A 12515-nucleotide genomic window follows, 5' to 3' on the forward strand; every position below is an offset into this window, starting at 1 on the left:
AAGGAAGATTCCTTGCAATACCATGAAAAGGTAATCACAAGCTAGAGATAGACATTAGACGCGTAGAATCATCCCTCATATCTTTTACAAGAGCATAAAATCCTTCCTAATTTCTGAAATTGCCAAGCCAAAAAATCCGACGCTGGCAAGACGGCGCGCGTGACGGAAGAGCCCAAAAGTAATAATCGAAAACAAGGAGCTGCGTCCAACGACATCATCCTGCTTAGGGACCCCCACGTCCACAAAAGAGAAAGCAAATTCGACTTCCAGACGGACGTGGGACGGTGGAGAAGATGTCATGACAGAACTCTCAGCGCGACTGAAGCCCCTGTTCCGCCGGAGTTCTACCTTCTCCTCCACTAAATCTTCGGCTTCAGGCTCATCCACCACCAGCGACGCTCTCGGTGACGGCCACACCTGGAGTAAAGGCTCGTTCCGGCTCTCCAAAAATCGGAAACCTTCCTTGCCTATATCGGTTTTCGAAGAGAACGAGCCTCTGCCACAACCACCTGGTGCACTGCCTTTAACGCCAACAGAAAAACCGAGGTTTACGAGGAGGAATAAAAAAGAAACGCCAGATACAAGCCCTGAAACACCGCGGTCGCCGCCATTGGAAAAGCAGAACCCTATATTGACGGTCGAGGCACCTACGCCGAAACTGGGGACGCGATCAGGAAAAGCACCTGAGGAGGAGTCATCTCCACGAGACTCAGGGCACTTGGCTGGGACAGATGCGGGGACTACAATTGGCTCTCAGCGCCCAGGGATAGCACACAGGAGAAGGTCTCTTACACATCAAGAACAGTCAAAGGATATATCGAGTCTGTTGGGATCCCAAAGCCCAGCGTTACAGCCTACGAAAACAGATTATTTTGGAGGCATTTCGGTCAGTGCCGATATGGTACCTAAGAAGATATGGGTGAAGAGGCCTGGCTCTTCTGCAACACAGGTCGCCATCAAGGAAGATGATCTAGTGGATGATGTGAGGGATACGATACTGAGGAAGTACAGCAACTCCTTGGGGCGGAACTTCGATCCACCAGATGTTACGCTACGCATAGTGTACCGGAAGCAGTCGGCTAGGCATTCCAACAGTGAGCGCACGCTTGGTCCTGAAGAATCCATGCTGAAACTTATCGAAATTCATTATCCTGGTGGTCAGTCAGTTGAGGAGGCTCTGATGATTGACGTCCCAAAACGGCAGACACCAAGACATTCACCACGGATGGCTATGCAATACTATCTACCCGAGGATCTCAGACCACACGAGAATGGCACGGATTACTTCCCGCCTATGCCGTCAGCAGCGCAACACTCGCCTCATCTTCCCACCAGCCTCTCCGTCTCCAGCGCACAAGGAGGCTCTCATCACCCACCAGCACATTCAATGGCTATCTTGACTACTGGACAACTTCCAAACTTACCATCCCCCGGCGGTAGGGCCCGGCATTCTCAAAATAATAGACCCAGATACGGACGACAGCATACCTCCTCTCCCACCGTCGTACAGACAGCATCCATAGCTCTCAATCATGGTAAGCCCAGACCGCCGGTCGCTTCACGCATCGAGTCCTGGCTAACGTCAACCAGAAAACCTGAAAGCCTCTCAACAGCCAATGCCCACACCGCCGATTCCAGAGGAAATGACACCCCACAAAACTGCCACGCCGCCGCCCCGAGTCGCCTCCCCTCGTCCCAAACCCAACAACAACAAACGCACCAAAAAGCCGGTCGACCAAGCCCCACAACCCGCAAACACCACAGTGCCTCCCATCAACGTCCTCATAGTGGAAGATAATATTATCAATCTCCGTCTCCTGGAAGCCTTCATGAAGCGTCTAAAAGTGCGCTGGAGCACGGCCATGAACGGCAGAGATGCTGTCACGAAGTGGCGCGAGGGTGGATATCATTTGGTGCTGATGGACATTCAACTGCCAGTCATGAACGGGCTGGATGCGACGAAAGAGATCAGGCGGTTGGAGCGCGTCAACAGCATTGGCGTCTTCTCGAACAGCGCATCAAGCACCCCTACCTTTCCGAAGGGTGCAGGCATTGATGGGACTGTCGGAGGTGAAGATAGCTTGATGAATACGGCATTGTTCAAGAGCCCGGTCATCATCGTCGCTCTCACGGCCAGTTCGCTGCAGAGTGACAGGCATGAAGCCCTAGCGGCGGGGTGCAACGACTTCTTAACCAAGGTATCCTCTTCTCGCTTCCCCTCTGGAGCCTGGGTAGCCAGCATACTGACATGCTGTTAGCCTGTGAACTTTGAATGGCTCACGCGCAAAGTGATGGAATGGGGCTGCATGCAAGCGCTCATCGACTTCGATGGCTGGCGCAAATGGAAGGACTTTAGCCAAACGAAGCCAGCGGATGCGGAGAAGAAGGGTATTGGTGCAAACAACAGCAAGTCTCCAAAAGCAGCGCTGAATGGGAAGGCACAAAGTACGCCGAAAAGAGATCGCATGGCGAGCTTGGGATTGGGAGGGAAAGAGAACACAGGAAGCGACGGGACAGGAACGGATACGCTTTCGAATGGCGACTCAGGTAGTGGGCACTGAGGTCGCTGTGAGGGGGTAGGGGAAGAAGGGAAGAGGAGGGGTGCAATAGGCGCCGTACGTATGGGTTTCCTTGTTCACGGCGACTTGGCATCGGTAGGCATCTCTACTTACGCAGCAAGCAGGGGGGTTTGGAGCGAATAAGGAGATGCATAGCGCTTGCACGGTAGGGTAGATAAGCGATGCATTGGCGATGCTACCAGTTACTTTACTGTCCAGTATCTCCAGACTACAGCCATTCGTGGAAATCTTTAACAAATGAGTACTTATATTGTCCAACCTATCTGGAGGTTTCTGAGACGGTACCCCACCGGCTAAGGTTCGCGATTAGGATTATACTGATTGGCGATGTGCATGGTTGGAACAACGACAAGCTTGCATGCTGGGATCACTTTACTACACATGACATGATGTCATGTGGTTGTTCCTGGAGCATATGAAAGAAAGATGTTTTCAGCTCGAGGACTTGAGGATGGCGAGGATGGCGAGGCCCGTCCAAAGGCAAACGGAGGGTTGCATCTTTTGCCTCCCATCGGGATCTCCGTTCGGGGATCGTCTCTTATCACACGGACTTGGAAGGGCTGTTGAATGAACAATAATATTCATGTAGGTAGAGTAGTGGAAGGGTGGGAGATGATAGGAAGGCGGGACATCAGAATGAGCTACCTACCTAAGGTACTTTACCTATCATGATCAGACAATTCATTCAGCATGTTGTATAGCGACGCCATCCGACGCTAGAAGAGTGATGGAAGGCGGGATACGAAGGTAAGCGCAGCCGGTAGAGCCTGTAGAGCCGGCTCGCCCGTGGGAAAGCTTGTCTGATAGGCCAAGATCCTTGGCATTATCAACGGGTCAGTCAAATGGTGTAAGTAATAATAAGGAAAGAAAGATAACCGGTCGTCAATATCACGCACTGTCTTTCTCCATACGATATAGTGGATAGGTATAGTGGATATAGTGCTCAACCGCCCCCCCCTGCCTCGGCTGCCCGTCCTTTCAACTCTAACCTAATCTTCGGTTTTGCCCGCTCCAACTCCGTACCTCCATACCTCCATACCTAGTGGCATATTATCATTCTTAATGTAACCTCCTAACTACCTGCCTTTTCGGAGCACACCGTCTTGGCCCCCTCAAGTCTCACCAATCCAATCAAATCACCTTGAACAAGCCGAGCTTTTTTCCCTCTATCTTGCCTGCATATCTACATATCTGCATATCTGCACAGACAAAAGATAAAGATGCCCTCCCTCCCCGCCCGATCCTCTCACTTCTCCTCCCACCTAGCATTCTCCTCCTCCTCCTCCTCCTCCTCCTCCTCCTCCTTACTCGGATCGCCAATCCCTTACATCCTTCCAACTTACAAGCGACTGCAACATGGCGCAACTCGGGGCCATGGCCCTCGATGGCGGCGACCCTCGTCTCGCCGACACGGAAGGCGAGTTCGCAGGCCAAGGCATTGTCGCATACACTCGCCCGCAGATGCGTGCTCTCCACGACAAGAGCATCACCTTCGAAGAATACCACTACTATGCTCTCCAGTCGCGCGCTGAAGAGGACTCGAACCACCGCATGGTGAAGAACGGTGCGGGAACTCGAGGATTCCTATCGACAATCATCCCAGGGAAAGGACCGTCGTCGTTAGCTTCAGATGAAAAGCGCAATCAGTCTATGATTCCGGCGGATATCAATCTTTCCGTCCCTGACCGTCGCGCATCTGTGACCGAAGAGGAATGGACCAATGCTTCCAGAGCGATACGCACTGCTACTGCGGGCGCCATCTTCTTCCTCATCACGACTGATATATTGGGGCCGTTTGGCCTTCCTTACGCCTTTGCGACAACTGGCTGGGGGTAAGCTTCGGACTCAACGCGCGGCCCGCGCCTCTCCAACCTGATGCTAACACACCCACAGACCTGGCGTTGCTCTCTATACTGTTTTCGGCTTCATGGCTGGTGTCTCTGGCTGGCTGCTCTGGTCTTGCTTCATGGGTACGTGCAGCATTGCGCAACTGGTTGCTACCCAAATGCTACTGCATATGCTGACGGTGCTTTCCAATCAGGCCTCGATTCCTACCAATACCCAGTCAAAACGTACGGCGATCTCGCCTTCCGTCTCTACGGCCAATGGGCGCGATACATGATCAATATTCTCCAATCAATCCAACTCATCTGCAGTGTCGCCGTCATCATCATTTCCAACGGCGAAGCTCTCTCGGAAGCCTCGAAATTTAAGCTCTGTTACGCTATCTGCTGTCTCGTCTGGGCCTTGGCCGGTTTCTTCCTAGGTCAGGTCCGAACACTGCAGAAGTTCGGATGGCTAGCCAACTTCGCCATTTGGATTAATCTCTTGATCATGTTCATCACGATGGGTGTCGCCGCACACTCTCCGCCTTTATATTCGGCTGCTGGTTCGTCAGCTGGTTTCAGCGTGAACCCAGACCTGGTGACTGCCAATGCCGCCGGCGTCTACCCAGCTGTTACTCATTCTGCGGGACTCCCGGACCCAGCCAACTTTGGCGCTTCCATCAACGGCCTGATGCAAGCCGTATACGCCTATGGCGGAGCTATGCTGTTCACTGAATTCATGTCTGAGATGAAACGCCCTTATGACTTCTTGAAGGGCATGTGGGGCGCGCAGTTCTTCATCTACATCTTCTACATGCTCTACGGCCTATTCATGTACGGATATCAAGGCCAATATCTCCAGAATCCGTCCTACTTGGGAATCTCGCCTTACAACTGGCAAACCGCGGGTAATGTTCTGGCCATGGTTAGCGCCCTGATTGCGGCTGCTCTGTATGGCAACATTGGTGTCAAAGGTGAGCTCGTTCTTACTATTCATCTACTGAGGAGCTTTTCCTAACGTTCTCCAACACAGTTCTCTACAACAACATAGCCGTCGAATTCTTCCGCGCACCACCCCTCACCAGCAAGAAAGGCAAACTCCTCTGGGTGGCCGCCATCCCCATCTACTGGTCCATCGCCTTCGTAGTCGGTGCCGCCATCCCCGACTTCTCCGGCTTCACCGCCATCATCTCCGCCGTCTGCACCATCCAATTCACCTATAGCTTTCCCCCCTTCCTGCATCTCGCCTTCAACATCAAGAAAAACGCCCTGCGCGGCGGCGAGGGCTTCGACCCCGTCACCGGACAGGTGAGCTTGCAAGACAGGGGCTTGAAGAGGCTGATGAGAGGGTTCATGGCTGGGAACTGGTATTTGAACGCTTGGAACATCCTTTACTTTTGCGGCGCGCTGGCGACGGCCGGGTTGGGGATTTGGGCCGCCGTGGAGAATCTGATCCTCATCTATGCGGAGCCGCAGCTCAATGCTTTTGGCTGCCATTCGCCGGTTGATGTGTCGTCTTGAGTCGGGTGGATGAGCGTATAGCTAGGATATATGTGTATATGTCTCTGTTTCTGTATACAAGTATCTTGTCTCTATACCAAACATCTGGAAAACACTTTAAAATTGATGTACGACAGCGACTCCCCTGAGAATGGAAAATAACCATCAGATACCGCTTCAACAAACCCTCCCCATTCCTTCATAATCAACCACATCGACCGAAACCACCCTTCAACCCATCTTCCTACTTGCACACACAGAAACTTCCAACCGATACCATACCATCCCGCCCGAACACCCCCACCCCATCCCCATCCATCCCCATCCCCATCCCCATCCCCACCCCTCACCCACCCACCACCCCCTCCAACACGCCCCCCTTCCCCTTCTTCCCCACCCCCTTTCCCTTCCCCTTCCCCTTCCCCTTCCGCTCCCCTTTCGGCATCCCCTCGCTCGCCCAGTGGCCCTCGCCCGCTTCGCGCCTGTGCACCTGTCGCATGGTCTTTTCGTTGTTCTTCCTACAGGGTGCGAGGGGGTGGTTAGCTGGTGGGATTTTTTCTTTTTTGGGGGGGGGGGGTGGATGGATGGATGGATGGATGGATGGGAGGATGGATGGATGCGAGATGGTGAAGAAACATGGGTTGGGGGGGGGGAATGTGCGCCGTGACAGCAGCAGTCAGTGCTCAAGTTGAGTCTGAAGCAGATACAACCAAGAACGTCACATCACCCCCCCCCCACAACAACACACGTACATACCTATACGCCCTCATCTCCCTCTCAAACCGCCTCGCCACCCTCCCCCTCCCCTTACCCCCCTCCTCATCACAATACTCCCAGATCCTCCCCCCGACCAAGAACCCAAACGCCCCCCCCACCTGCGCGACCGTCTTCCGGTTCCGCGCCGCGAACGCCTCGAGGGCGGCGGGGGCGAAGGCGGCCTCGAGGGCGGACGCCAGGTTCGCGAGCTGGGCGCCCGTCCATTTGGATTCGCGCCGCCGCCGCTGCTGCTGGCGGGCGGGGTGCGGCGGGGGTGCGGGGGGCGCGTGGATGTTGGGGATGGACGGCTGTTTGGGCGCGGCGGGCGGGATGGCGGTGGGGGTTTGGGACGGGCTGCTGGGGAGGTCGTGGGATGGTGGTGGTGGTGGTGGTGGTGAGGGTGGGTTGTAGGCCGGGACGGACCAGAGGAGGCTGTTGTTGTTGCGTTTGGGCGGGACGGGGTGCTCGCTCGTGCCGGTGTAGGGGGTCGGTGGGAGGGGGGACGGACGGGGACGTCTGCTGGGGTTGGTGTCGAGGGTGTCTGGAGCTTTGCGTTTGTTGTTGCCGTTGCTGGCGGCAGGTGCGGGCTGGATGCTCATGATCAGGGGGGCGTCTTTGGCTGGGACGGAGCCGGCGGAGACGAGGTGTCTGAATTCGTTGATGTCGAGGGGTGTTGGCTTTGGGGGATCATCGGCCGTGGGGTCAAGGGGCAACGTGGAAGGAGTGCTTGTGATTGTTGTGGTCTGTGGAGCTGATAGCACTTGGTCTTTGGGTACTTTTTGCTCGATTTGGGTAGGGATAGCCACTGTGGATTGTGTTTTTGGCTGTAAGTTCGTAAGACTTTCAGAGCAGCAGGCCGTTTCTCGTGGAGAAAGTGTTGGCTTGTCCGCTGTTAGGGGTGTCCTGGACGGGCTTTTGGCCAACGTCCTGGTGGAGTCAGTGGGCTGTTCCCCGGTCGATCTGGTCTTTGTGCTACTCTTGGCAGCGTTGTCTTCTTCGTCAGATGAAATATCGACCACTATTTGGACCGGCATCATGGGTGTAGGCCTTTGGCAGAGTTGGCGATCTTGAGCCTAGAAGCTCTTGTGTAAAAGAAGCGAAACCTGAAAGCAAGAGCTCGATCACGGTCGCTGTTCGGGGCATACGAAAGGGTACTGAGCTGCGTGGTGAGAGCCAAATTGGAACAAGGTACTCAGCATTGGGGATTTCAAGAAGACAGAAGAAGATCATAGACAGAAGAAGACCATAGACAGAAGATCATGACAGCACGAAACCGTATCATAACAACACATCCAGTCAGTGCTTTGATGTAAGATGCCTGTGCATACACAAAGCATCAAAACCATGGAAACTCGGATCCCTGCCGGAGCCGCGATTTTATCATTGTTGTAGCATGGCTGCCATCATCACAACAAAGAGCACACGGACAGTCGCAGTTCGCAGCTTTATGCACGCTGCGATGGTACTGGCTTGTCATACAATAGGCCCTGCTGATGATGTTGAAACGCTCCACGCTGATGCGAACGTGTGGACCCCGTTATCCCTGGACCCAAGATCGTTGCAATAGTTCGGACCTGCCGATCACGCAACCCTCATAGGAATCTTGATCTGACCCTTCTTTCGATCTTGATGCGGTATCCCATACCTCGCGCCCACTCCCTCCTTACTTCTCCCACTGCGTCCCACACTCTCAACCCTGATATCCTGGAATCGAAACTCTGACCTCTCCGTGTCCACCTTCCTCATCTCCCTCGCTTCCCTCTCTTTCCTCTTCCTCTCCAGTGCCTTCTTGCTCTGGACGTCCTTGGCTTCCATTTCTCTCTGCAGTCGTATTCTTTCGACTTCTATTTTACCCTCATGTCTCCATTTCTCCAGCTGAACTAGTTCGGTATGTGGGACGCGTTCTTCGGCGGGCTTGAGCTCGCGGTCGAATACTTTGCCAGCGTCGCGGCGGGTGAAATGGCGGGATTCGGAAACAGGGTGAAAGATCTGGGTTTCAGTTGCGCGGTGGACCGGGAGGTCATTGATTGATTCATGGGTAACGGGAGCATAGGGGACATATGGGGTCGAGGGGAGCATGCCAAGAACGGCTTTGGCGTAGGAGAAAGCGATCGGTTTTCCCTGAGTTTTGAAGAGTCAGCTTCGCTTCGACATGGCCTTTTACGTACAAAACGGACGGCTGCTATGATAGAGACAGAGTGTGTAGGATCAGAGAGTTGTAATTGTTTTGTAACCACGGTAGAAGTCTTCAAGACTAATCGAATTGGATTTTCTCATCACGAATGTTTGGGACAATTCTTCCAGAAGAGAGGTGCATCTTCATCCAAGTGACATACCTGTTTCTCCATTTCCTTCTCTAAAGCCTTGAGCCTGACCACAGCACCGACCCTACTCATCTCCACACCCAGTGCCGCACTGACAGTTCGAACACTCTGACCCTCTGCCATCACCCTTTCATATATGGCATCCTTCAGCTCTTCACTCAATACATGCTGACTCCTAAATTGCCGGTTCAGGGGGAACGGCATTAGATCCTCCATGGTCTCTCTGGGCAGCGCCGGCTCGTTCTTTGTCTCCTTAATCCCAGCTTCCTTGATTTTCTGCGGTTTTTTCGGTACGATCTCTCCATCTTCGTTCACCTCCTCATCTGCGTTTTCATCTATCTTTTCTTCGTCTTCCGCCTTTTCCTTCTCATTCTTCCCCACCAATCGATTTTTAGCTCGAACTAGACGACCATATCGGTCGTAGGCGTTGAGATAGTTCGTAGAACCGGGTAGGGGATGTCGAAATACGAAGCCGGGACCATTGAGCCAGCGGAACATCTCATCGCGCACTCGAGTAGCATGTTTTGGGGTAGAAGAGAACTGTCGAGCGCGTGTCTTGCAGATGCACTGGCAGCGATGAGAAGGTGACGGGAGTGCTTGAGGTGTCCGTAGATAGGGACGGCGTATTCGCGGTGGCATTGCCACAGAATGTAATTATGGTGGGATCTTGGATATGACAATCACTTCGCGAGTAATTGATGCCGCGTTGAACCAAAAAGGAGGAATGAAGGAGCCTGCAATAAAAGCTGGATACTTAATCACTGGTGACCAGAAAGTTGGGCGGAGAAAATTGACGCCAAGCCCGACTACTGCTCTGGACCCGAGGAGGGAGCCATCAAGAGTTTCAAGATTAAATCAAGCTTCACATTCAGGAATCAAGGTCTGGTATAGAGTGGTCATCTTAGATCTCTGGGAAGGTTTGATTGGTAAACTATCTAGGGACTAAAAGCTCTTGCCCATGGATACAAGTACGCCAGGCGCCAATTGTCATTCTCCCCAATTTCAAGACGAGTCCTCGCAGCTTCATTTCCACACCCCTTCCCCCAGTCATGAAAATGCCGACTCCTCTCCATCCAGTCACAAGTGTCATTCGATCATCCAGCTCTTTTCCAACCCATGCCTAGTTGTTCTGCTGGCTGTTGAGTATCCTGAGGATGGCAAGGAACAAGTTGATGATGTCCAGGTAAAGAGAAATAGCCGCAGCAATCTCCTCCTCAACATGATAGTGGCGCATGATAAGCTGGGTATCCACCAAGATATATCCACTGAATATGAGGGCTGCCACTGATCCGTAGATAAGCTCGGCAGTGCTATTGTAGGGAAAGAAGGCTGCCACGAATCCAAAAAGGATAAGTACCCATAGACCTCCGAACAAGTAAGGCATCCAATTTGTGAAGTCGTACTTTGTCTGGCAAGCGAACAGAGTCAGAGCAACAAAGATGCCAGCCGTCAGTACGAGAGCCAAAAGGACAATCTGGGAGTCGTAAAAGGTCACAATAACCGATATGGAGTAGGCTTCCAAAAGTGTGAAGCCACTGAGGAAGAGGAGATTCATAGGGTAGGATTTGCGTTTCCAGAACGTCAAGAGCATGAATCCAATGGCGCCGAAGAGCGAGACCCACATCATCCATTGATTTGACCGGATCCAGTCGTAGTAAGATGGGCTGAAGTAGGAGACGGAGCTGACGGCCATAGTGGCAAGGATTTGGGCAGTCCTAACAACGTCAGATACGAGTCGCAGCTCTGGGGTGGGACTTGGGCCGACTTACAGGATAGCGTAGACTTTGCGGACGAACTGCATGCGGATGGGAAGGGTGGCTTCAGCGACAGAACCACCAAACTGTGTGAGAGTCAGCAATGATACAAGAGGAGAGAGCGATACAGGCGAGCGCTCCCTACCTTGAAGTCATCAGGAACATTATCATCTTCGCCTCGTGGGGCCCCAAGCATAGGATCACTGGCCTCGGCCTGGTATGACGGTGGCGCTTGAGAGTAGGATGGCTCGTCGAACGAGTCGCGCTGAGAAGCGGGTTGGTATTTGGTGTTAGCAGCCATCTTGAGGAACGTTGGAGACAGCGATGTTTGGTGAGAGAGAGCGAAGGGAAATGGTAAGTTGTCAAGGCGGCGAAATTGCTCGAATCATGCGCCTTGCGGCGCTAAGCCTTTCCGGCTACCTTACTCAGTCAGCAAGGAAACTGTACTAGTCCTTGTAGGGCTAGTCACTTGATGAGGAAGAATCTCCAGAGCGCAAAAGCACTGACATAGACACACAATACAAAGCACTTTACTACCTCCTTCAGTTGTCCCTATCTCTGTACCACTACTATCGAGATTATAATTTAGCATAAGAGGTCGTTATCACCAGTCTGGAAAGCACGTAGAACACAGAATAAGACGGTTCCCACCAGTCTAAAATCTGGTAAGCAAACAAACTAAACAGCTCCCACAACCTCTGTGCTCGTAACGGACCAACAGGGTTTCCCAAAAGCTGAAATGTCTCGTTGTTAAATTACTGAACTTAGCCCTTTTCTACGCAAATTTGATTACTATGAACTACTCCTCTCAAGGCCATCTACCTTGTTCATGATGCTGTTCACGCTCGGTGAAAGAGGCTGTCAAAGTTCGCGCGCAGGGAAAAGCGTTGGAGGTGGAGTGAAACGGATACTATTGTAGCTCCACGAGCGTTTTCTTCCAAGGCTGTTAGCTTTATACACACCAAGTTGAAGGCACAGTCGTCCGTGGTCAGTCTGCTCAAAACTTAAGAGAAGAAAATTGACCCCTCCTGCCGAGTCGACTCCCAGACCTCACTGGAAGGGCTAGTCGCAGTGCGGCGCAAGTGAGATCCTCATTGTGGTGAAAAGGGATGACTGCAGATGTACCTCTTGGTCGGTATTCATCGAAGGCCACAGTCACCCCACCCACTCGGGATGTCTCAAACACGAACAAGATAAGAGTTGGGGGGGATACATTTGGTTGATCTTACCCGCGCTTCTGGAATTCAGCTGCACACCCTCTAGTCCTCCATGCCAATCATCAAATGATGTTTGAGCCTGAAGAGCTTCGGCCCCTTCCACTTCAGAAGCTTCTATTCCGCAACTTAGGGAGGGCGGGAAGACATCTAGGCACTGCACCTATTTCGAAGGACTGTGCATGCTTGTGGAGTTGTACTGGAAGAATGTGTGCAGTACCAAGCCACGCTAGTCCCAATTACGTGAAGGCCTTGGCAAAGTCCGTAACGATGTATCAGCGTTTATTTGGTCCGGCTGAGTTGACTGCCTCGTCACAGTAGGGTTTAATGCCATTCAAGTCGACATCAGATTGCATTTTTCGAGAGTTTGCCGAGGCAGGTCCGGCGAGGACGGGCCTTAGAAGACTCCTGGCCACATTTTGTCCGTTACTTCGTTGGATACTTCTCGAAGACAGTCAGGTAAGCGTCCGCAAGCGAAGGGTTTATGAGCCATGATATTCACACAATCATAGTATATTGCTGTGATAGGTCTTTCTTATTAATGACAGAATCATGCTAAAAA

The 12515-nt window shown here is 52.6% G+C and overlaps 4 protein-coding genes across 4 annotated transcripts; 2 read left to right on the forward strand and 2 right to left on the reverse strand.

Moving 5' to 3' along the window:
- Positions 1 to 298: 298 nt before the first annotated feature.
- On the forward strand, positions 299 to 2561 carry HO133_009557 (uncharacterized protein; the record flags this gene model as incomplete). The annotated part of the gene is made up of 3 exons (XM_037300418.1): positions 299 to 1535; positions 1591 to 2198; positions 2259 to 2561. The coding sequence occupies 3 exons, from the start codon at positions 299 to 301 to the stop codon at positions 2559 to 2561; spliced, it is 2148 nt and encodes a 715-aa protein (XP_037154266.1).
- A 1374-nt stretch (positions 2562 to 3935) lies between these two features.
- Positions 3936 to 5926, forward strand: HO133_009558 (uncharacterized protein; the record flags this gene model as incomplete). Its single annotated transcript, XM_037300419.1, has 4 exons — positions 3936 to 4411; positions 4473 to 4549; positions 4621 to 5379; positions 5439 to 5926. 4 exons carry the CDS (start codon positions 3936 to 3938, stop codon positions 5924 to 5926), a joined length of 1800 nt encoding a protein of 599 aa, XP_037154267.1.
- A 2316-nt stretch (positions 5927 to 8242) lies between these two features.
- HO133_009559 (uncharacterized protein) lies at positions 8243 to 9624 on the reverse strand (the record flags this gene model as incomplete). Its single annotated transcript, XM_037300420.1, has 2 exons — positions 8243 to 8782; positions 8998 to 9624. The coding sequence occupies 2 exons, from the start codon at positions 9622 to 9624 to the stop codon at positions 8243 to 8245; spliced, it is 1167 nt and encodes a 388-aa protein (XP_037154268.1).
- Positions 9625 to 10105: 481 nt separating this feature from the next.
- HO133_009560 (uncharacterized protein) lies at positions 10106 to 11040 on the reverse strand (the record flags this gene model as incomplete). Its single annotated transcript, XM_037300421.1, has 3 exons — positions 10106 to 10700; positions 10755 to 10825; positions 10885 to 11040. 3 exons carry the CDS (start codon positions 11038 to 11040, stop codon positions 10106 to 10108), a joined length of 822 nt encoding a protein of 273 aa, XP_037154269.1.
- Between the last annotated feature and the right edge of the window lie 1475 nt (positions 11041 to 12515).

Source organism: Letharia lupina, assembly GCF_014066315.1.
Source record: "Letharia lupina isolate WasteWater1 chromosome Unknown contig_7, whole genome shotgun sequence".
Taxonomy (NCBI): Eukaryota; Fungi; Ascomycota; class Lecanoromycetes; order Lecanorales; family Parmeliaceae; genus Letharia; species Letharia lupina.